The sequence below is a fragment of the Somniosus microcephalus genome, chromosome 5, assembly GCF_052327205.1.
Source record: "Somniosus microcephalus isolate GS21.2 chromosome 5, FLI_Smic_1.0, whole genome shotgun sequence".
Classification (NCBI taxonomy): domain Eukaryota; kingdom Metazoa; phylum Chordata; class Chondrichthyes; order Squaliformes; family Somniosidae; genus Somniosus; species Somniosus microcephalus.
The window spans coordinates 264049750-264074152 of NC_140991.1; the positions used below are offsets into that span (position 1 = coordinate 264049750).

General features: G+C 45.3%; 1 protein-coding gene across 2 annotated transcripts in view; it reads left to right on the forward strand.

Annotated features, from left to right (window-relative positions):
* The window catches only part of LOC147117704 (E3 ubiquitin-protein ligase RNF144B-like), a 105424-nt gene that overhangs the window by 66644 nt on the left and 14377 nt on the right, over positions 1-24403 (forward strand). For both annotated transcript variants that reach the window (XM_085988920.1, XM_085988921.1), the window contains exon 4: positions 19267-19327. In XM_085988920.1, the coding sequence (XP_085845046.1) occupies positions 19267-19327 (61 nt within the window). The remainder of the gene's footprint in view (positions 1-19266; positions 19328-24403) is intronic.

Here is a 24403-nt window from a genome sequence, read left to right on the forward strand (position 1 = left end):
AGTGATGTGGCGGAGAAGGTTGGTGATGTTGGTGTTGGGGCCAATCGTGGAGGGGATTCAGAGGACCAAAGGTGTGAATTTTTCAAGGGCTGGAATAGATATCGCGGCTGCAGGTGAGATAATAGAAGGCATCTGTCAGTGGGTGAGAGAGGTTATTCCAATAAGGTGGCACTGGACATACAGTTGCCTCTAAACACTTGCAAGATAAAGAAATCTCTATATGTCTTACTAATGCAGTAACCAACAGTTTCTGCACTCTGAAACTAACCATCTGCAACATGGCATCCTTTACACCACTTCTCGCAGCTGTCAGCTTATCAGATACATCAGAGCAGACTCAACTCACGCCAGGGGTGAGCTGGCGTGTTCCCCGAGCAGTGGTAACCCCATGGGGGAGCACGTAAAATTGGAAGGAAGCCTCAAAATACCATTACATTGGCTGTTAACAAGCCATTTAATGAACTAATTTGTCTCCCCCGCTGCTTGGTGTCGGGTCAGACAGACAGACCCGACACCTGGGAGACTCGCGTGGAGGTGGGTTGACAGCGGGTTTCCTATCCACTGTCAATCTTTGCTATTTTGACACAGCGGACCCACCTCCAAACCTGCACTTTGAATGCCGGCAAAATTCCGGTCTCTGACTCTGACGCTGAGGCCTGATCTCCTGCCCAGTCTCTCTGACTCTGATAAAAACAGTTTTATTTCATTTCTTCACATTTACTTACACATTGTGGGCCTGAGAATACAATAGGGAAAATAAGTGAAATATGATAATTACTGACACCACAACAAACCAAAATTAACATTTGTTTCACTGACTTTCTACAGCGCACTGTTTTGGGAACTAACTTTTTATTTTTGTACATGTACAGCAAATCCAACAGCTGCCAGATAACTTCCGTTTCTTGTCTTCAAATAAATCAATGTCTCGAGTTCAGTTCATCACAAAACTTCCACACTAATTGAAGAAATGCAGTTAGTTTTATTATTGTGAAGATTGGAAATTTTCTGTTTTTAATCTATGGAAAAAGCCCCTAAACTATGGGACAATTGAACAGGATTTGCTTTTTTAAAATTGGCATTGACCTAGAAATTCCCCTAGATGCCCCTTGATGAGCAAATATCGAGCTGAGAAACCCCCTCACCCTGCCTGTACTGTGACAAAATGAAGCATGTGATCTGGTAGCTTACCCTGACGTGGCAGTTCTCTGCCCACAGAGGCCGGTTACAATGGACACGCACCACACACACACACGTTGTGTTGAGGGCATTCTAAAAAATCCTTTATCTCCTCATTGGGTCAGCAAAATAGCCTCGTGCCCACAGTGTCCAGTACCATGAAAGAAAAGAAGTGGAGAGACTAGAGAAGCTGGGATTGCCAAAAACAACATACGTATAGTGGTTTTAATGGTAGTAGAATGTCCCAAGGCACTTCACGAGCATTATTAAACTAAATTTGACACCGAGCCACATTAGGACAGATGACCAAAAGCTTGGTCAGAGGTAGGTTTTAAAGAGTGTCTTAAGGGAGGAGCGAGAGGTAGAGACAGTGAGGTTTAGCGAGGGAATTCCAGAGCTTAGGGTCCCAGGCAGCTGAAGGCATGGCCTGCAATGGTCGAGTGATTAAAATTGGGGATGTGCAACAAGCCAAAATTGGACGAGCGCAGAGATCTCTGCCCTGAGGTTTGTAGGGCTTGAGGTGGTTACAGAGATGGGGAGGGTCAAAAACAAGGTGGATTTCAGAACAAGGATGAGAATTTTAAAATCGAGGTGTTGCCAGACCAGGAGCCAATGTAGGCCAGCTTTTATGAGGTCATGGGTGAACGGGACTTGGTGCGAGTAGGATACGGGCACCGAAGATTTGGATGAGCTCAGGTTTATGGAAGGTGAAAGATGGGAGGCGGCCAAGAGAGCATTGGAATAGTCGTGTCTAGAGGGAACAAGCTTCTAAAGCAGAGAAGGTTAAAGGGTGGATTTAATAGAGTTGTTCAGAATTGATAGAGTAAATGAGGAGAAACTGTTTCCACTGGTGGGTGGGGTCGGTAACCAGAAGACACAGATTTAAGATCATTGGTAAATGAGCCAGAGGGGAGATGAGTTTTTTACACTGCGAGTTATGATGATCTGGAATGTACTGTCTGATGGGGTAGTGGAAGCAGATTCAAGAGTAACTTTCAAAAGGGAATTTTATAAATACTCAAAGGGAAAGTTTGCAGGGCTGTGGGAAAGAGCAGGGGAGTGTGACTAATTGGATAGTTCTTTCAAAGAGCCGGCACAGGCACGATGAACTGAATGATTCTAAGAGTTAAATCCCAAGACATTTAAGTTATGGAAAGGTTAGATCTGACAGCTGCTCTCTGCTTAAAATGCGGTGTTGTTTGGAATTCACTTTAATGACACGAACAGTAGTTAAAGTACTTCTTTCCTGTCGCTGATCTGCTTTTCGAGTTTTGATTTCCACACTAACATGGTATAATATTTAAAACAAAAACAAATGGAATTAACTTGATTTCCCACTTTTGCTTTTCTTTTCCGATCCCTGTACCGCGCACACATGGTTAATACTAAGCAGGCTTCTGTCAGGGCCACTGTTGGCAATTGGCTGCTGGGAAATGAACAAGAGTGTCCCTATTAACTTAAAACCTCTTGAATACCCTCCCCTTAGCAGCTCTCCCTTGCACCCCGGCATAGATAAGGAATCGGCAGCTAGGAAGCACGGCGAGAACCTGTTTTCTACTTGTCTGTGCACAGTACGTTACTGCACCAGCGTATCACAACTAGTGGGCACTTTTGCATCTTCAAATCATTTGAGTGACAATTGTTTTTCATGTAGGAATGTTTTGTATGGATGATGCTCTTTTGAGGCAGTTTTGATACGACAGCACAATTCATCAACGAACCCTTTTTTTCCCCTAACGGACATCAGTGAAATTGTGCATCCACAGCCCATGAGTTTCCATCCAATAATTACTGTATACGGAAAATCACGGGCGATCCTGGAAAACTCCGGGAATGGCCAACAGAAAGAAAGGAACAGATCAGTTGAAAATTTCAAAACTGAGATTAGTAGATTTTTGTTAAGCAAGGGTATTAAGGGATATGGAACCAAGGTGGGTAAATGGAGTTGAGTTGCAGTGATCAGCCATGATGTAATTGAATGGCATAACAGGCTTGAGGGACTGAATGGCCTACTCCTGTTCCTACATTCCTTCCCTATGTTCCTAGCACTGTTATTGAAATAATAATATCTTGAATAGTTATGATTCTTGTAAAGTTGGTTGTAATCTTTGGTTGGATGATGAGTTAAGTAGACCTTGTTGTGAATATACTTGGGAATCCTTGGATTGCTGTCCTTTAACCCAGTGGTGGCTGTTAATTATCTGAAATGCACTGGATGCAGACTGTTTGAAAATTGTCCCACGCTAAATGGAAGCTCAAAATCTAAGTATATCTCTGCCAAGAGACACGGGGAAAATTGAGTCGCGCCCCCCTTTGGGGTGCTAACTTCGTCGGTGGTGGTACTTTTAGCGCCCCGAAAAAATTAGCGCCCCCCGCAGCTGAAATTCATTGGTAGTGCCCCAAGAGGGAAGCGGGGCACCACTGGAAGTGCCCCGACTCCCTCTTGGGGAGCTGTGCTGTGGCACGTCACGCCGCGGTACTGCAGGCCTTCCTTCCCTTAAAGGGGAGGGACCTTGCACAGCGTGACCCGGGGCCCAGCTGGGCCACCAGGGATCGGAGTGCTGGCAAAAGAGCCTGGCACTCAGAAGTGCCGGGGCTCACGGAGTGCAGCCGGCACTCCGGCGGGGGAGCTGAAGAGGAGGCCGGGAACGGCAAAGGGGGCAGGGTGCTGGCAGGCAGGCCAGCAACAAAACTGGCTACCCGGCACCTCGCCTTCAATTAGCGTCGCCCCGGCCGCAGGTAGGCCCCCCTGACCCTGTCAGAAATAGCGTCCGGTGGTAAGTCAGAGGGTGCTACCGAAGATCGTGAGCGGGGCGCTGCGCACGGCGATGACCTGTGCTGGTGGCGCAGGGCGCTAACTGTTACCGCCGTCGCCAACCTCCCGCTGAATTTTTGTGGAGGTGTTGGTGGTGCCGCGCCCGGGTGCTAACGGGTGGCGCAAAGCAACCAAATTTTCCCCCCATAAGCTCTTCTCTGGACCAGGAGTGAAGTCCATTTTTGAATTAGAACATTAAATATTCAGCTCCTTTTATTCAGTCTGTTTCTTAAAAGTTGTCTGATTCCGGTCAGAACACTAATGCTTGTTAATTGCTCCAGGTTCCCTCGGGTTTCATTTATGTTTGTGCAGTCCAGACTTAAGCTGGAAATACATTCTCAGACGAATCGCTTGTGACACTTTTGGAATAATGAAAGTCTATGAGGCAAGACAACTATTTCATCAACAAATTGTGAGTTGAAAGACATCACACCTGATAACATGAACACATGAATAGAACATATTTGGCTCAAAAATCACACTTCTCACACTTGGAACCAAGGAGGCTTTATCCAGTTCTTCTAAGGTGAAAAGTATGAAACAAAAATCTGATTGTATGACAATTGACAGGTATGAATCATGCTGTAACTGAACATAATCAGTTGCTATTTCAAAGCTTCACAAGTGAGAAATGTAATATCATCGAGTCTCTCTGTTACCATTTGGGTTTTCCCCCAGCTCTACTGCTTCGTGCTCACAGCAGAGAGGCAGTTTCTATAAGTAGACGTAAGTATTCCATGAACTGAAACTGCTGTGCCCTTAACTGTGTTATGGTTGGGACTGAGCACTACCAGACTAACCAATTGCCCCTGATTAAGGAATATTGCACCACAGACCGCGTGGTATGCCTACTCCATTCGACTCGGTAAGCTGGTAAATACCACTCGGAACATTACATTTAGGATAAAACTACTAGTCAGATTTTATTTATAAATGAATATTCTATAGAAGCAGGAAAGGTAAGGTTGCTGATGGTATAAATATTTAGGAAACAGTAAAGATAGAATCAGTCCAAAAGAGTTAAAATCTCTTCTTTAGAGCGTGTTTATTACACTGCCCAGTAATCTGCAACATTTTTGGAAGAAATGGCTTTCATAGGCTTCCTAATGCAAAGTTTGTATGTGAGTCAGCCCCTTTGTCAAATAGACTGAACTGTAAATGATTTATAGTTTAACAGCTTATGCCAAAACAAGCTTTTCATGTCAAATATGTAATATGGAGACATTAATATCCTCGAATGGGCCAATCATTTAAGATAGGAATTTAATCTGCATCCCCAAGTCTGTGGACTTGCATACTTTAGCATTTCAAGGAAAGACTGCCCAGCCATCGAGCACACTTTGGCCTAACTAGTTTGAGTACAGGCAGTTGCTCTATAAAGAAACAATAGCAAAATACTGCGGATGCTGGAAATCTGAAATAACAACAGAAAATGCTGGAAACACTCAGCAAGCCAGGCTGCATCTGTGAGAGAGAAACAGAGTTAACGTTTCAGTCTGTGACCCTTCGTCAGAACTGTAAAAGTTTGAGATGTGACAAGGCTTTAAGCAGGTGCAGAGGCAGGGAAAGAGGAGGAGAACTAAAGGGACCGTCTGTGCTAGGATTCAAGGCAGGAGAGACTAAGGGGTCGGTTTTCCTGAAGCCGTCGGCGGGGTTTCAGGCGTGTGGGGGGGGGAGAATTGCAAAATAGGGGGTCACGCCCGCCCCCCCCGCCCCCCCCCCTCCCCACCTGACTCCCTGCCCCGTCCGACTTTCACCCCGGCGTTTCAATCCGACCTGAATCAGTCCTGCCGCAGCTGGCGGGACTGGTCGTCGAGAGCCTAATCACCAATAATTGGCATCTTTAATGCCATTTTAAGGGGCCCTTGCTATTTTCAGCCTTTTCCCATGCTAAACAGCCTGGTGGGAACCCCGCTGATGAAACCTGGCGTGAACAATGTCGGCTTGCTTTACTTTCAGCTGCAGGTCAATCAGGAAAGAAGAGATTTAATCAGACAGCATTTGTAGGTTGCAGGACCTCCTTGTTTCAGGCTTGGGGCAACTTGTTACATAAGAACATAAGAAATAGGAGCAGGAGTAGGCCAATCGGCCCCCTCGAGCCTGCTCCGCCATTCAATAAGATCATGGCTGATCTGATCCTAACCGCCAATCCACTATCACAGAACCATCTCCTGAATCTAACAGAATTAGACACACGAAATAGGAGCAGGATCAGGCTACAACGGCCCCTGGGCCCGCTCCGCTACCCACAGGGCCATGACCGATCCGAACCTAGACTCATGTCCAAATTCCTGCCCGCTCCCCGTAACCTTTAATTCCCTTTACTTCTAGGAAACTGTCTATTTCTGTTTTAAATTTATGTAATGATGTAGCTTCTACAGCTTTTTGGGGCAGCATATTCCATGGACCTACCACCCTCCTGAGTGAAGTAGTTCCTCCTCATCTCAGTTTTGAAAGAGCAGCCCCTTATTCTAAGACTATGCCCCCTAGTTCTAGTTTCACCCATCATCGGGAACATCTTCCCCGCATCCACCCGATCCAACCCCTTCACAATCTTATATGTTTCAATAAGATCGCCTCTCATTCTTCTGAACTCCAATGAGTAGAGTCCCAATCTACTCAACCTCTCCTCATATGTCCATCCCCCTCATCCCCGGGATTAACCGAGTGAACCTTCTTTGTACTGACTCGAGAGCAAGTATGTCCTTTCTTAAGTATGGACACCAAAACTGTACACAGTATTCCAGGTGCGGTCTCACCAATACCTTGTACAACTGAAGCAATACCTCCCTATTTTTATATTATATCCCCCTAGCAATGAAAGCCAACATTCCATTGGCCTTCTTAATCACTTGCTGCACCTGCATACTAACCTTTTGAGTTTCGTGCACCAGGACCCCCAGATCCCTTTGTACTTCAGTACTTTCCAGTTTCTTGCCATTTAAGATAATAACTTGCTCTACGATTTTTCCTGCCAAAGTGCATAACCTCACACTTTCCAGTATTGTATTCCATCTGCCAAATCTCAGCCCACTTACTTAGCCTGTCTATGTCCCCTTGCAGGTTTTTTTATGTCCTCCTCACTCACTACTTTCCCTCCCATCTTAGTATCATCTGCAAACTTTGATATGTTACACTTGGTCCCCTCCTCCAAATCGTTAATATAGATTGTAAAGAGTTGGGGACCCAGCACCGACCCCTGCGGAACACCACTAGTTACTGATTGCCATTCTGAGAATGAACCATTTATCCCAACTCTTTGCCTTCTGTTAGATAGCCAATCCTCTATCCATGCCAGAATATTACCCCCAATCCTGTGAATTTTTATCTTAAGCAATAATCTTTTGTGTGGCACCTTGTCAAATGCCTTTTTGGAAGTCTAAATACACTACGTCCACTGGTTCCCCTTTATCCACCCTATATGTTACTTCCTCAAAGAACTCCAGCAAATTTGTCAAACATGACTTCCCCTTCATAAAACCATGCTGACTTTGTCCTATTAAATTATGATTATCCAAATGTCCTGTTACTGTCTCCTTAATAATGGACTCCAAAATTTTACCTACCACAGATGTTAGGCTAACCGGTCTATAGTTTCCAGCCTTCTGTCTACTGCCCTTTTTAAATAAGGGTGTTACATTTGCAGTTTTCCAGTCTGCCGGGACCTTTGCCGAGTCCAGGGAGTTTTGGAAAATTATTACCAATGCATCCACAATCCCTACCGCCACTTCCCTCAAGACCCTAGGATGTAAGCCATCAGGTCCAGGCGATTTACCCGCCTTGAGTCCCATTATTTTACCGAGTACCACTTCCTTAGTGATTTTGATCGTGTTTAGCTCCTCCCCCCCTTTAGCCCCCTGTTTGTCCAGTGTTGGGATATTCTTCGTGTCTTCTACTGTAAAGACTGATGTAAAATATTCATTCAGTGTTTTTGCCATCTCCATATTTCCCACCATTAATTTCCTGGTCTCATCCTCTAAGGGACCAACATTTACTTTAGCCACCCTTTTTCTTTTTATATAACTATAAAAACTCTTACTATCTGTTTTTATATTTTTTGCTAATTTACTTTCATAATCTATCTTCCCTTTCTTAATCTTTTTGTTATTTTTTGCTGTCTTTTAAAGTTTTCCCAATCCTCTATCCTCCCACTAGATTTGGCTACCTTATATGCCCTTGTTTTTAGTCGAATATTATCCTTAATTTCTTTACTTAGCCACGGATGGCTGTCTTTTCTTTTACACCCTTTTCTTCTCAGTGGAATATATATTTTTTGGAAGTTGTAAAATAACTCCTTAAATGTACACCACTGATCATGTATCGTCTTACCCTTTAATCTATTTTCCCAATCCACTCTACTCAATTCCGCTCTCATACCTTCATAGTCTCCTTTATTCAAGCTTAGCACGCTTGTTTGAGATCCAACCTTCTCACCCTCTAATTGAATATGGAATTCAACCATGTTCTGGTCACTCATTCCAAGGGGATCCTTTACTAGGACATTTTTAATTAATCCCGTCTCGTTACACAGGACCAGATCTAAGGTTGCTTGCCCCCTGGTCGGTTCAGTTGCATACTGCTCAAGAAACCCATCCCTAATACACTCAATGAACTCATCCTCAAGGCAGCCCTGCCCAATTTGATTTGTCCAATTAATATGATAGTTAAAATCCCCCATAATTATAGATGTTCCCTTATTACAAGCCTCAACTATTTCCTGATTGATACTCAGTCCAACAGAGTTGCCACTGTTCGGAGGCCTATAGACTACGCCCACTAGTGTTTTTTTCCCCTTATTATTCCTTACCTCCACCCAAACTGTTTCATTATCCAGATCTTTTGACCCAATATCATTTCTCTGTATTACAGTGATTCCTTCCTTTATTAACATAGCCACCCCACCTCCCCTTCCTTCCTGCCTGTCCTTCCTGATCGTTAAATAACCTGGTTAGGCACAGCTGTGGAAAGTTGGAGCCTCACACACTTCTCCAGTGTGAGCTCCTGGGAAGCCCCTCTCGCCACCCTCACTCAGCGCTTCAACTGAGGTACCTACCAGAAGCACGGGAGGCCTTTTTTTTTTCCTTCCCCTCTTGGCATTAGAGGACCTCCAGCCCCACTTGCGAAATGACACACGCCACAACTGCAGAATTGCCATCAGAAATTTTATTTACAATAACCAACTGATGTCATTTTTAAAATAAACACATTTCACCCAAGTGACTACCCTTGTGATTAGTGGTTCTTTATTTTTCTCTTACGCGTGCTCCTACGTAGTGGTTCCCCTGTGGCTTCAGCAGATGTGGAGGCGCCTTGCTCACTTTCCTGCTGCTCCTGTCTCGACACCTTTGGCAGGCGTCCTCTGGGGTGGCGAGCCTGTGACTATGAAGTGGGATGTGGAGGAAGAGAGTACTAAAGCTGAGTGCTGGTGGGGAAAGGCAATGGGGATCAGTTTGAGGGTGATGGGAACTTCATACTTACTTTTCCTGTACGGTGAAGGTCATGGAATCGCTTCCGACACTGTATCCAGGTTCTTCTGGTGACTCCCAGCGAGTTGACATCCATGCAGCCTTGGTCTCAGTGGGAGGCCTCTTCCTCCTTGTCCTAGGGAAGAGGACCTCCCTGTGGGCCCTCACCCCATCCAATAATGCCTGCAGTGAAGCCTCGTCGAATTTGCTGCCAGCTCTGGGTCCGGCACTGGCCACAGCTGCTGCAGGCTCCTCTGCCATCCTGTGTGGTTCGTATGGCAGCCTGCAGAGGTTGCAATGCTTGCTATAGATTTTAAAAGCACCACGCATGATGACATCATAGTGTGGGGCTTTCTGACTGGAAATAGTCAATTAGCAAGGGTTCCCACACGCTGGAAATGAATTGGCCAATTGAGGGAAATTGCATCAATCTAGCAGACCCATTTACATTTGTGTGGGAACCCCGACATTCGGGGAACCCGACAATTCCCCGCACCTGCGGGAAAATCGACCCCCTAAATGTTGCAAATGGGGATGGCAGAATCATCAACAACTGCCGCCTGAAAAAATGGGGGGGGGGGGAGGAGTTATAGTCTGAAGTTGTTGAACTCAATGTTGAGTCCAAAAGGTTGTAAAGTGCCTAAATGAAAGATGAGGTGCTGTTCCTTGAGCTTATGTTGAGCTTCATTGGAACAGTGTAAGAGGCCAAGGACAGAGAGGTCAGAGTGGGAGTGGAGGAGAGAATTAAAGTGACAAGCGACCAGAAGCTCGGGGTCACCCTTGCGGACTGAACGGAGGTATTCTGCAAAGCGGTCACCCAATCTGCGTTTGGTCTCCCCAATGTAGAGGAGACCACATCGTGAGCAGCGAATACAGTATACTAGATTGCGAGAAGTACAAGTAAATCGCTGTTTCACCTGGAAGGGGTGTTTGGGGCCCTGGACAGTGGGAAGGGAGGAGGTAAAAGGGCAGATGTTGCATCTCCTGTGCTTGCACGGGAAGGTGCCGTGGGGAGGGGAGGGGCTGTTAGGGGTGATTGAGGAGTGGACCAGGGTGTTGGGGAGGGAGCGGTCCCTTCGGAATGCTGAAAGGGGAGGGGAAGATGTGTTTGGTGTTGGATCACGTTGGAGGTGGCGGAAATGGCGGAGGATGATCCGTTGAATGTGGAGGCTGGTGGGGTGAAAGGTGAGGACAAGGGGAACCCTATCGTGGTTCTGGGAGGGAGAAGGGGTGAGAGCAGAAGTGCGGGAAATGGAACGGACACGGTCGGGGGCCATGCCAACCAGGTCGAGGGCGATCCTCGGTTGAGGACGGAAGCACTGGTATGGAAGGTGGCATCGTCAGAGCAGATGCGGCGGAGACGGAGAAACTAGGAGAATGGAATAGAGTCCGCCTCTAATTGTGTGGATGTGGATATATCTGGACAGTGTTGTGTATTGACTCTTAATATAGAGTCAAAGGAACTATGATGCGCTGTATATATTTGCACACTAGCTGCTTGTTCAGCGAATGGAAGCCCTTCCTGTTGACCTCCACTATTGCAGCATACAAAGCTATGTGTGTGCAGTCTTTGATGCCCTATTCCTGGGAGGAGCCTGTAATTCTGACACAGCCCTGTCTTGCTGCTTTGTGACCTCCATAGGGAAGGAGATGATGTGATTGGCTCTGGCGAAGAGCACATCCGTCACCTGCTTAATGCAGGCATGCAGAGCTGATTGACTAATGTTGCAAAAAGCCACCTGCTGCAGCCTGGAATAACCCTGGGGCATAAAATTCAGGACCACAGTGACTTCCACAGGCAAGGATGAGCGTGATCTGGTTCTGGGCTGCAGTTGGTGCTATAGCAGGTGACCGCTCCCTGGTAAAGCAGAGCCTCCTTGCACACTGATCCTTGGTCTACACTCTAGTGGGGTGAGGCCTCCTGTGAGCTTCCCTCCTTCTGCCTCATCGCTGCAGCTGCAGATTTCTGGACTTTTGCCTGCTGTTCCTCCTCCTCTTCCAGTCACGAGGGCACACCCATAAAGCCAGAAGTTTACCAGAAGCCCTGGTCAAAATTCCATTGTAGACTCAGCCAGATAACTTTTAGGAAAGTTTAATGTCTGCTCCTGTAGCCAAAAAATCAAAAGCAGCATATGAGCAGTCAAAATTAATAAACCTGTGATTTACCTGAGATTAGCTGATTTTTCTTTACATATCAACTGGAAATGGTGCCCTCCTGTCCAAGATTTGTGGGTCTATTGTAGAGCTGATGAAGGGAATGCTAGAACGGTTGGAAATGGTGTTTAGGTCCTTTAAACAAATGTGGGACCTTCGTTTACACTATTAGTCGGGCACCTGATGATTTCAGGCAGGCGTGCTGAACATTTAAAAGGAGGCCTGACCTAAAATGGCATCTGATGCACTTCCGGCACGGAACGGGCGAGCGAGACAGCGATTCAATATTCTGGGCCCTAGTGCCCATTTTAATGATTTGAAACAGACGTGTGCCCATTGAAAATCGCACCCTATATTTTTAGCTACAGTGAGCTGAAGCCAATTTTTAAATCACATTTATCCCTAAGCATTTAAAAAATATAATACAGAAGCCTTTTAACTCCTAACACTCTCCCTGACTTGCAGTGCAAAACAACCCATTTCTTTAATACTTGACCAGACATTACTGGAGATAGTGTGACTCAGTGCTGCCACAGCTTTCTGCCAAGTTCTGTACTATACCAGACCCACCCTGCTATTCTATTCCGAACCCCGCCTATTAGCAGCCAACTAGGAAACAGACCTAAACAAAAATGGGACAAATTCCTTAAACAGAGGGAAACTTGATGACTGTTCATATGACCTCAGATGTTTTTCTGATTTTTAGTTGTTACTGGGTCATTGTGCTGTAACAAGATGAACTCCCAATAGGTGCAGAGCTTCCGAATATGGGATTGCTTGGAAGCAGCAGCAGCTGAGAGGCACATATGTGAAACGAAAGGCTAATTTATATGTGGCAGCAGTTTAAGCACCAGCTGGTAAAGAAAGCTTGCATTTGCAGCAAAGATTTTACTTTTCTGAAATCAGCGACTTACTTTTATCTGTCAGCAAGTGGATTGAAAATCATACCCAGACTTTCAATCAGTCAGGAACATAGGGTGACAATAGTGCACTTGCATTGTTGCAGAGAATGTCCTTGTGCGTAGGCTGATGAACCTGGATACTTTTCATATACCTTTTGGTTGGAAGGGAATGCTATCGGAGGGGGCGAGATAGGAGAAAGTAATCAAATTAATGGGGGGGGGGGAAACCTGTTAACAGGAGTGCATCAAATGTCAGTGATTGAAATTCTCAGCAGCACGGGGCTTATTTTGATGGTGACTCTCTGATCGAGAACCTGTTTCAGCCATCACCAAAGTAAAATACTGCGGATGCTGGAAATCTGAAATAACAGAAAATGCTGGAAATACTCAGCAGGTCAGGCAACATCTGTGGAGAGAGAAATAGCGTTAACGTTTCAGGTCGATGATTTTTCATCAACTGAAAAAAGTTAGAGATGTAACAGGTTTTAAGCAAGTGCAGGGGCAGGGAAAGGGGGGAGGGGAGCAAAGAACAAAAGGGAAGGTCTGTGATAGGGTGGAAGGCAGGAGAGATTAAATGACAGAAGGGATGATGGTGCGAGGCAAAAGGAGATGGTAATGAGCTTCTGGTCACCTGTCACTTTAATTCTCCGCTCCACTCCCACTCTGACCTCTCTGGCTTCAGCCTCTTGCACTGTTCCAGTGAAGCTCAATGTAAGCTTGAGGACAGCACCTCCTCTTTCGGTTAGGCACTTTACAGACATCCAGACTTAAAATTGAGTTCAACAATTTCAGACCATAACCTCTGCCACCAATTTTTCAGATGGCAGCTGTTGACGATTCTGCCATTCCCATTTACACCTCTTCTAGACTCATCTTTTGTTCCTTTACTTGTCCCATTACCATCTGTTTTGGCCTTGCACCATCATCCTCTTTATAATCTCTCCTGTTTTCCACCCTATCACAGATCTTCCCTTTTGTTCTTTCCTACCCCCCCTTTCCCTGCCCACTGCACTTGCTTAAAACCTGTTATATCTCTAACTTTTTTCAGTGCTGACGAAAGGTCATCGAGCTGAAACGTTAACTCTGTTTCTCTCTTTCCACAGATGCTGCCTGACCTGCTGAGTATTTCCAGCGTTTTCTGTTTCTGTTTCAGCCATTGGTGTTTATTACAAATGCATAAGCTGAAGCCTATAATACTTATATTGAAAGATTTTATTACTTCATGTATGCAGGTATTACCTCATACTCCCTAACACCAGAGTTTCAAGTCAGTGGAAAGTCCACTGGTTTCTTTCCTCTGCACATCAGTGACTGGTCAGGCCCTAGTTTGAGATTTCACACTGGCTTTCTAAACCCACAAGTGTTATATGAATACTACCAGCAAAACTTCCAACCAAGATTTAATATTGTAAAAGCTTGCAATAAGAAGTAAGGCATGTGCACCACAGTTGCATTTAGTTGTTGCCTGTGAGCCATTCCTCAACAACTTGACACCAGAATCTTATAGGATGTGTGTTAAATGGATGTTAGGTTCCTCATCCGGGTGGAAGTATAACTTTTTTCTGCACAGTTTCAGCATAATACATACCTCAAATGATTTAAAGGGAATTGGCAAGTTCATAAAATCATAGGCCTAAAAATTCGGTTGCTTTGCGCCTCCTGTTAGCGCCCTAAGAGGGCGCAAAGCAACTAGTGCCCGGGCGCGGCCCATGCCTCCCACGAAATTCAGTGGGAGGTTAGCGCCGGCGGTAACCGTTAGCGCCCTGTGTCGCCGGCGATGACGTCATTGCCGTGCGCTGCACCCCGCTCACGCCCCGGCCACAATCTTCGGTAGTGCCCCCTGACTTACCGCCGGGCACTATGTCCGACGGGTTCAGGGGGTCCTACCTGGGGCCGTGGTGGCGCAAATTAAAGGGGAGGTGCCGGGCGGCCATTTTTGTTGGGGCCACCTGCCAGCACCTGCCTCTTCTGAAGCCACTCCATGGAGTGCTGGCTGCGCTCCGTGAGCCCGGCACCTCTCTCGAGTGCCAGGCTCTTTTGCCGGCACTCTGATCCCTGATGGCCCAGCTGAGCCCCGGGTCGCGCTGCGCAAGTCCCCGCCCCTTTAAGAGGAGGAGGAAGGCCTGCAGTACCGTGGTGCGATGTGCACTTGCAGTGCCCCAAGGAGGAGACGGGGCGCTTCCAGTAGCACCCCGCTTCCCTCTTGGTGCCCCAACGATGAATTTTGGCCACGGGGGTGCTAAAAGTAGCGCCCCGGCGAAGTTAGTGCCCCAAAGGGGGTGTGACTCAATTTTTCCCCCATAGAATCTTACAGGACAGAAGGAAGCCATTTGGCCCATCGTGACTGTGCCAGCTCTTTGAAAGAGCTATCCAATTAGTCCCGCTCCCCTGTTCTTTTCCCATAGCCCTGCACATTTTTCCTTTTCAAGAATATATGCAATTGCCTTTTGAAAGTTGCTATTGAATCTGCTTCCACCACCCTTTCAGGAAGTGCATTCCAGATCATAACTCGCTGTGTTTAAAAAAAAAAAAAAAAAAAAAAAAAAAAAAAAATCTCCTCATCTCCCCTCTGATTCTTTTGCCAATTATCTTAAATCTGTGTCCTCTGGTTACTGACCCTCCTGCCAGTGGAAATAGTTTCTCCCTATCTATTCTATCAAAACCCTTCATAGATGTTACTCCTAATTGTAGCCATCCCATAATGCAGTGAGTTTTTAAATTAGTTTTTTTACCCCACTCCTCCTCTGTCCTGCCCTCCCTTGCCTGAAGGCATTGAATCCTGCTGGGATATAGTTCCAAGGGCACCCTTCAGTACTCCATTCAGGAAGCTGACAAGAGCTTGCATTTATTTACCAAACTTCATTATGTAAATGAGGGCCAAGATGGGGGCCAGGCAGCCAGTAGTGGCCCGTGCACAGTGGTGATGGGTAATCAGATGAGCAAGTGAGTGGTGGATCTCTGAATGAGTTAGTGTTTGTGTAGGGTGGGGTTTGAAAGGCTGGAAAGGAGTACATTGGAGATGTGGCAAATGGAGGTGACAAAAGTAGGGAAAAGACTTTCAGCAGTGGTGGGGGTGAGGTCGGGACAGCAGCAGGGAACAGTAGTGGTATTTTGGTGGTCGTTCTTCATCTATGAGTCTAGTCCATGAATGTTGGGATTGGGGCAGGGGTGTGGGGTATTGTATCCAGATACAATCCTGACACACACATACCAGGAGTCACTGAGTAAAAGCAGGAGTCTGGGCAGATTGTTTTCTTTCCTCCTCCCTATATAATGCAATAATTGTGCCACCCTAGTAACTGTGGGTTCATTAATGGATCGTTGCCATGGTAATTTGGCAGCCACTTGTGTGATTATGATTTATCAATTCATAACCAACCCATTCAGGTGTGATACTTCAGAGCGGTGGAACATCAGCTTTAAACAAGGAGGAAATGCTGATCTGTCCTGTCATGCCCCATCTCAAAGAAACACACACAACCATTGCCACAATAATGCATTACTGCTAAAAATACATCCATTTAAACACTGTTACAGCCTCCCACATTCTCCATAATTCCACGGAATTCACTGGCGCAAGTTTCAGCTTTTACAAGCAAAACACAGCTTTTACAGATGAAAGAAATAATTTGCATTTATATAGCGTCTTTCACAACCTCAGGACGTCTCGAAGCATTTCCCAGCCAAAGAAGTACTTTTTGAACTGTAGTCACTGTTGCAATGTGGCGAAACGTAGCAGCCAATTTGTGCACAGCAAGGTCCCACAAATGGCAACGAGATAAATGACCAGATAATCTGTTTGTGATATTGGTTGAGGGATAAATATTGGCCAGGACACCAGAGAGAACTCCCCTGCTTTGCTTCGTAAAATGTCATGGGATCTTTTACATCCATCTGAGAGGGCAGATGGGACCTCTGTCTAACATCTCATCCAAAAGATGGCACCTCAGACCGTGCAGCACTCCCAACCTGAATTTTTAGTTGGGGTGGGTGCGTTACCACTCCACAAGTTCCATGCAGCTCTACAATACCTTGCCTAAGTGCCAGTTCTTCATGTTTGAGTCTGGACAAGGGGTCATCACAGCCAAGACCCTTGCAGTGCTTAATTAATATTTGCAGATATGCACTTTTTAGCAGGGATCGATGGATAATGATTCCGTGTGGGAACCCTGGCTTATTTTTTCCTGTTGTTAGCATTGGCCTCAGCGTCCTTGGGCTAACACTCCTACCCTGGCTGAAATCAGCTAACTCGATACAAGCCAGCAATCGAACCCGGGGCCTCTTGCTCTATATAACTTAGCAGCACGCCAGCTGATGCACTCTGGTGACTTCCTTCAGATAGTTCCATACAGGAGAAAAACTGCCAGAAGCAGATTTTTCATTGAGGATTTGAATCCTTTTTTAAAATTTGTTTTTTTTAATGGGATGTGGGCGTCGCTGGCAAAGCCAGCATTTATTGCCTATCCCTAATTGCCCTTGAGAAGGTGGTGGTGAGCCGCCTTCTTGAACCGCTACAGTCAGTGTGGTGAAGGTACTCCCACAGTGCTGTTAGGTAGGGAGTTCCAGGATTTTGAACCAGCGACAATGAAGGAATGGCGATATACTTCCAAGTTAGGATGATGTGTGACTTGGAGGTGGTGGTGTTCCCATGCGTCTGCTGCCCTTGTCCTTCTAGGTGGAAGAGGTCGCGGGTTTGGGAGGTGCTGCCAAAGACGCTTTGGCGAGTTGCTGCAGTGCATCTTGTTGATGGTACACACTGCAGCCACGGTACACTGGTGGTGGCGGGAGTGGATGTTTAAGGTGGTAGAGGGGGTGCCAATGAAGCGGGCTGCTTTGTCCTGGATGGTGTCAAGCTTCTTGAGTGTTGTTGGAGCTGCACTCATCCAGGCAAGTGGAGAGGATTCCATCACACTCCTTACATGTGCCTTGTAGATGGTGGAAAGGCTTTGGGGAGTCGGGAGGTGAGACAGTCGCCACAGAATACCTAGCCTCTGACCGCTCTTGTTGCCACAGTATTTATGTTCTTCTATTAGATTTTTTTGTTTTAAAAATGCTAGACAGCAGTGTTTGTAGTTAATATAGCCCATGAATCCCGGAGTCAATCCCCAGCTCAGCTGTGCTTCTGCCTGTCTCTCCATGGTTAATCACTGGCTTAGCATCTACCCTGGAGACTGTTCAAATGGTGACTCCAATCTGGCGGCTGATTTAAAAAAAAAAAAAAAACAGGTACATCTTTCATACGTTTGATCCTTGCAAGCAGTGGAAGCATACTGTTTGAAGGCATACTCGAGGGTAAGGCTACTAGTTGATATATTTTTTTGAATATTCACTGCCGGGATGTGGCTGTCGCTGGCAAGGCCAACATTTATTGCCCATCCCTAGCTGCCCTTGAGAAGGCGGTGCTGAGCTGCAGTCCGCGAGATGAAGGTGCTCCCGCTTGGGAGTTCCAGGATTTTGACCCAGTGACGATGAAGGAATGCCGATATATCTCCAAGTCAGGATGGCGTGTGACTTGGAGGGAAACTTGGAACTTCCTATGCACCTGCTGCCCTTGTCTTTCAAGGTGGTGGAGGTTGGGGGTTTGTATCTGGGAGTAATCACTTAACATGAGTGAACATTATGCGTGCAGGTAAAAAAAATGTGTCTTGGGATTATTAAATTTGATTCACTCATTCACTTTAACTGTAATTGACTGCAGTAATTTGTAATTGTAAAATGATTTACTGAATAATGGAGAATGACTCAGAGAATGTATTGTGCAATTTTTCCTTTATGTGGGAAGAAGTGGGATTGCTGGTTTTACTGGTGGGAATATAGGTACTGGCCAAAAGTCAGATTTTCCAATTAGTGGGAGTGTGCAAATCCTCAAAAGTGCAAGTTTCTGCCAAACTGTCTTAGTCCCAGCAGCCACAGTTTCTATCTGTCTGGTAGCAGGGAGAGTACAAGGCAACCGCACATGGCATTGCCATCTGAAATAAGTGGCCTAGTTTAATTAATTTAATTGTTGTAAAATAAAAGCGTTTATGTACCCTGCCGAATACTAGAATATAAACTAGGATTGTGGCCCAAAGAGTTGTTTTCAGTGACACTGGAGCTTCTAGCTGGCCTTAACTTTGCCAGCAGTAAATGCAAATAAAAATGGCTGCACTGACGGCTCAGCTGGGTAATTCAGCGATTTTAACCGAGCCACACGGACCAGGAAGTTCCCAGGTGTGATCCCCAGTTTACGCTGACTTGACTGTTCTCAGCCAGGGCGACGATAGGGGTCTCGGCGGGGATTCTGCAGCCCCCTCCCCCCCCACACATGGAACAGCCCATTGAGGCTCACTGTTATGGCTCACGCATGACCATTCGGCACTTGGATGAGGTACAACAGGGCGACCAGCACCTATGGAACCATACCTCAGCAAGATGTCAATGGCCTCCAGGGCAGATGTAGAATGCAGATACCCAGGAAAGGACTTTAAAAAAAAAATAGATCATCAAATGACGTGCTGATCTATTCCCCTTCTCGAAACCCAGTGGTATCGCCCTACTGCTGGTACTCAGACAGCAACAACGTAACTACAGCTTCATTGCTAGAAAGTGACCATACTCACTGGTGGAAGAATCTGCAGCCGTCGGCAAGAACGCAGAATGTTTAAGGCACATTTTGAGTTGCATGTATGTCTAATTATTTTATAATTTTTGTTTTTAAAAAAAAACACATTTCAGGTCTTGTTTAACTTGTTTTATTTTATATTTGTTGCAGATTGCATGTTTGGTTCCAGCTGATCTGCTTCAGCTGTACCAGCAACTGAAATTTGAACGAGGTGTGCAACCTTTTTATATGCAACAGTGCTATGTCTTGGTTTCTCCATTGGGGGTGCTATTGCTTCTGACTCCACTATTGCAAAGCAACATTCGCTGAATCAGTGGGTCAACTGGGGATGTCAATGGGCAATTTTTTTACATTGTGACCGATTGTTACAAATCTTTAACCTCTTCAACAGCTGAGGCAGCTAATTGAGACGCCTTGTTTGTGCTTTGCCTTCCCCTAGCTCAAATTTTCCTTTTCTTTTCTCTGATTCTTCAGATGTTTTCCTGCACTCGCTTTGTTAGCTTCTCTAATACATTGTACACTGGTCAATGCGATATATGTCAGACAAGTGGTCCCTCTTCAGACTCAATTGCGTGGTAAAGTGTGGGCTGATTGATTTTGCATTCAGTCGTAATCTACATGTGGGACTGGCCAAAACAATTTCACAAGAAATTCTCACCCAGTTTCTATTTCAATCATGAGAACGAAAGGGAACATGGAACGAGAAAAGACAATTTTGTCAATCCAGCTTACTTCTTTCACAGTCTTGTGTACAACTGGTCCCCATCATGGTCTCTACCCCAACTACTTAAATCTCCTTCCACAGTCTGTGTAAACGGTCCTGTCATGGACTCTACCCCAACTACTTAATCTTCCACAGTCTATGTACACCCAGCCATACCATGTACTCTACCCCAACTATTTAGTCTACTGAGGGAAAGTTCTGTGCAATTGCTCCTTGTCCCTATAAAGATAATCAAGTGAAACCACAACATATCCATCCATCCCCACATCTCCACCATTCAACCATGGCTGTTTGCTTTCAATATACGACATTTCCTTTGTCCAAGAAGCCATTATAGGGATGAATGTGGCATTCACAGGGAGCCCACCTCGGGGAAATCGCAGGCGTGCAGCCTGTGACTTTCCGTCGACTAAAATTAAGATGAATTCGGAAAAAATCATGGGCTGCGCTCATGCGATTTCCGTTTGAGGAGTTCCGGATCATGTAATCTCCCCTCGTGTTCCATCGAGTCTTTGATCATCTTTGTTTGTAGAGCTTCCTATGACCTTCACTCCCATTCCTGACCAGGTAGTTATCTAATTTGTTTTTGGAGGAAGTTAACCAGCATCACTGAGGGGGGAAAAAAAAGGCCTTCAAGCCTCTACACTCACTTATAAACATTCAGACCTGTCTGTGGTAAACAATTGTATATTATATAAACTAGAGAGTGAAAAACCTGATGAGCATCTTAATGAGCAACCTTCCTAGTTTCTCTGACAGCCAACATATTTAAAGTAGGGGGAAAATGAATGACAGCCCAGAAATGACCACCTTTAGTTCCTGGACTGGACTAAACTCACCTGGGATGCCAGTAGGAGTGCTGCAATTGGCCTCCGTGTCAATATAGGTTAGAGGGGCGAAAATCAGCCATGGTTCCTGCCCTTGATCACTATCCAGCAACTCTTGCTGGAAGTGTGTGTGAGAGACTGTTGGGTGAGGACAGACTGGGCTCAGTTGTGAAATCCTGACAATCAAATAACCTGCTGATACTGTCTACGCTCACATATGAATAATGGCCACTTGAGCAAGACACCAGAGCCCATGGAACTGTACTCGGTGAGGGGTCCGTGCTTTCAATAGCCCAGTGAGGGGGGTGGGGGGGGGTCAGGGGTGAGTGCTTTCAATAGTCCAGTGAGGGGGGGGGGGGGTCAGTGCTTTCAATAGTCCAGTGAGGGGGGGGTCAGTGCTTTCAATAGTCCAGTGAGGGGGGGTCAGTGCTTTCAATAGTCCAGTGAGGGGTGAGTGCTTTCAATAGTCCAGTGGGGGGGTCAGTAGTCCAGTGGGGGGGTCAGTGCTTTCAATAGCCCAGTGAGGTTGGCGGGGGGGTGGTCAGTACTTTCAATAGCCCAGTGAGGGGGGGTGGTCAGGGGTCAGTACTTTCAATAGTCCAGTGGTGGGGGGGTGGTCAGTGCTTTCAGTGGAGTCAGAAAACAATCATCTTATGCTAGAGGAGCTATAAACCAGTCTCTGGATGGAAATATGTTTCACTTTTATATAATAGTCCATGTACCAGTGTTTTACCAAGAAATGTACCTTAATTACCTCGAGATATTCTGACTCTGCCAGTAAATGTCAATTGCATCACTCCAACTCCTCTGGGCAATTTTTCTTAACTTGTATTGTCTCCATTAAATAGTCCTGGGATATCCTACAAGCTCAACAGAATCCTCTGGACTTTTTTAATGACATATTGGTTGTCACAGTGCTGGCTAAATTTGTTAAAGTGAAACTGGAGCTCAATCCAGCATTCCCTTTCAATGGATTAAAAATTTCTAATGTTATTTCCCTCTAATCGGTTGTTGACTATCGCTCCATAAGCCTGCAATGTTCCCACCCCAATCATTAATCCTTCAGTGTGGGCATTATCGCACACTAATGACATGGAGCACACTGGTCATTGCCAGTGCACCTGCTCTTATCAAAAAAGAGCAAAGGCCCAAAATGAAGGCAGGGAGGAACCGTCTAAAATATTGGCCCAAAGTCTTGCATGCAACGTACATTTCCTGTAAGTGTCGCACTCTCCCTGTCGCACTTCTATCTATATAGATCATGATGATGATTGTAAAAATCTCATCATATTATGTGAACCATGTAACAAGAGCATTGCCCTTCTTCACATATCCTCTTTCTATAGATGATAACTTATACCTGGGAGATATAGTAGATTCTCATTCAATGTCAGGGCTTCTGATGATTGTATAAGTCCCTTTAACTTCACATTTTGTTATATCTGCCTCTTCCAATTGAATTACAGTACAACCGTAAAATATCCTCCTAGGTTTTTTTTTGCATTGAAGTTTTCTACTAGTTACACTTCCATCTGCTTCCATCACTACCCTCGCAATGCCATTTATTCCTCAAAGTGGAAATCCAGGGAAGTCCTGTTGGAATTTGGTTAACACAAATAAAAATTATACATGTTCTAAACAATAATGGCACCACATAACCTCATTTTTCAGATGTGTAGACTAGTCGGGTGGCACGCTTCTAGTTTATGCCATCACCTAAGCCTCTTGTAACCCGACAAAACTACTGGATGTGACCATGTGCAGGCTGCTTTGGGAGGAAGCTACTAATATGCTACCATATCCCCATCACCTATCGTACTCGGACACTACAGGAATAAACAACAAAATAAAATCTTCCACAAAATTGAAATAACTGGCCCCAAACATATAAATTCATAGAACTTACAACATGGAAAAAGGAAGTTGGTCTCTCCAGTCTATGTTGATGTTTATCCTCCACGTGAGCGGATTAATCCACTGCCCAGCATGTTCTCTTATCCCTTTATTTCCTTTTCCTTCAACCACTTATCCAACCTATTCCTAAATGTTGACAGTTTAATGATCTAACATGCTGATATCTGTTCCATGTTCATCCATAAGAATAGAAAATATTTCAATTGGCATCCACATACTCTGCCTGTGATTTACCACTTGTGGATTGTAAGGCCATGGTATATTTTTAATAACCCAAAGACATATGAGGGTAGATTTTACTTGGTGCACCAGGAGTGCAAATCGGGATTTCAGCAGTGGAGGCCCATGGGCTCTGCAGGAAATGAATGGAGGGAAAATCCTGTGGGGACCCATTGATTTCTCCATCTGAATTCCCGATACACATTCCAGGTGAACGGAGCTCTGCATCGAGGACACAAGTTTGTAAAATGTACCCTATGGCATCTCTACCTAACTCTCTTTGGAGGTATTAATTGAGTTTTGCTATCAATGAATCCTCTCACCACCCAGAAAGCAATGATTCTCCACAAGGTTGGCCTGGTAAAAGTTTATGGGATTGGATCTGAACAGGAAGCTCTTGTCCGTTGTCCTTTTGAACATTGCCTCCACTATTTTATTTGAGAACAGTTTTTTTTTAAATGGCCGCTTGTGTCCTGTAGTCAGGTCTGCTATCCTGTTCCACTCTGGTTTAACATGGATCTCAAAATGTACAGTGTACCCAGTTGGTAGCGTGTTTTCCCAGAGCCATGCGATTGTGGGTCAGTTCTCAGGAAATCCCCATTAAAATGAATGGAACGTTACTGGGATGTGGGTGGCTACATCATGCCAGTGAGAGATTGTGGGGAAGACAAGACCACAAGTTGAACTGAACAGGCTGGGGCTCTTTCCTCCAGAAGAGTAGGCTGAGGGGTGACCTGATAGAGGTCTTTAAAATTATGATGGCGTTCGATAGGGTAGATATAGAGATGTTTCCACTTGGGGAGTCCAAAACTAGGGGCCATCAATATAAGATGGTCACTAATAAATCCAATAATTAATCCAGGAGAAACCTCTTTACCCAGAGAGTGGTTAGAATGTGCAACTTGCTACCACATGGAGTAGTTGAGGTGAACAGCATAGATGCATTTAAGGGGAAGCTAGATAAGTACACGAGGGAGAAAGGTATAGAAGGATATGCTGATCGGACGAGATGAAGTAGGGTGGGAGGAGGTTCGTGTGGAGCATAAACACCAGCATGGACCAGTTGGGCCGAATGGCCTATTTCTGTGCTGTAAATTCTATGAAATTGGTCTCTATTTTGGCAGGATTTTTTTTAAAGAAAGCAACAGATATTAACCTTAGGAGAGTGTTTCAAAGTGAAAGCACTCCCCTTCAATTTTCCTTACCCCTTTAAATCGCTGATGTAGAGGAAGATTGCTAATCAGATTGGCCGATGGGAGTGGGATCTGAAGCACATTACACATTATGAAATAGGTGATGTAGAAAATGAGAAGTAACTCGAATATTTAATAAATGATTAGTGGCACATTTGATTTTATTTTAGATATAGATTGTAGATTTTACTGGTCCTGCTGGAACATCTGGGCACAGCGTGTACAGGAAATCGAACGGGCTCCTTCACAGAAGTGCGTTCCTCTGTACCTGATTTTCTCTGCATCCAGGTGATCCAGATGCCCGGGGAACAGGATCAGGAAAATCTCCACCAATAAAATGCACGGCAAGAAGCAATTGATTTAACATTTTATAATTGTTTCACTGAGGTTGTGCTTAATGTTAAAGTGTA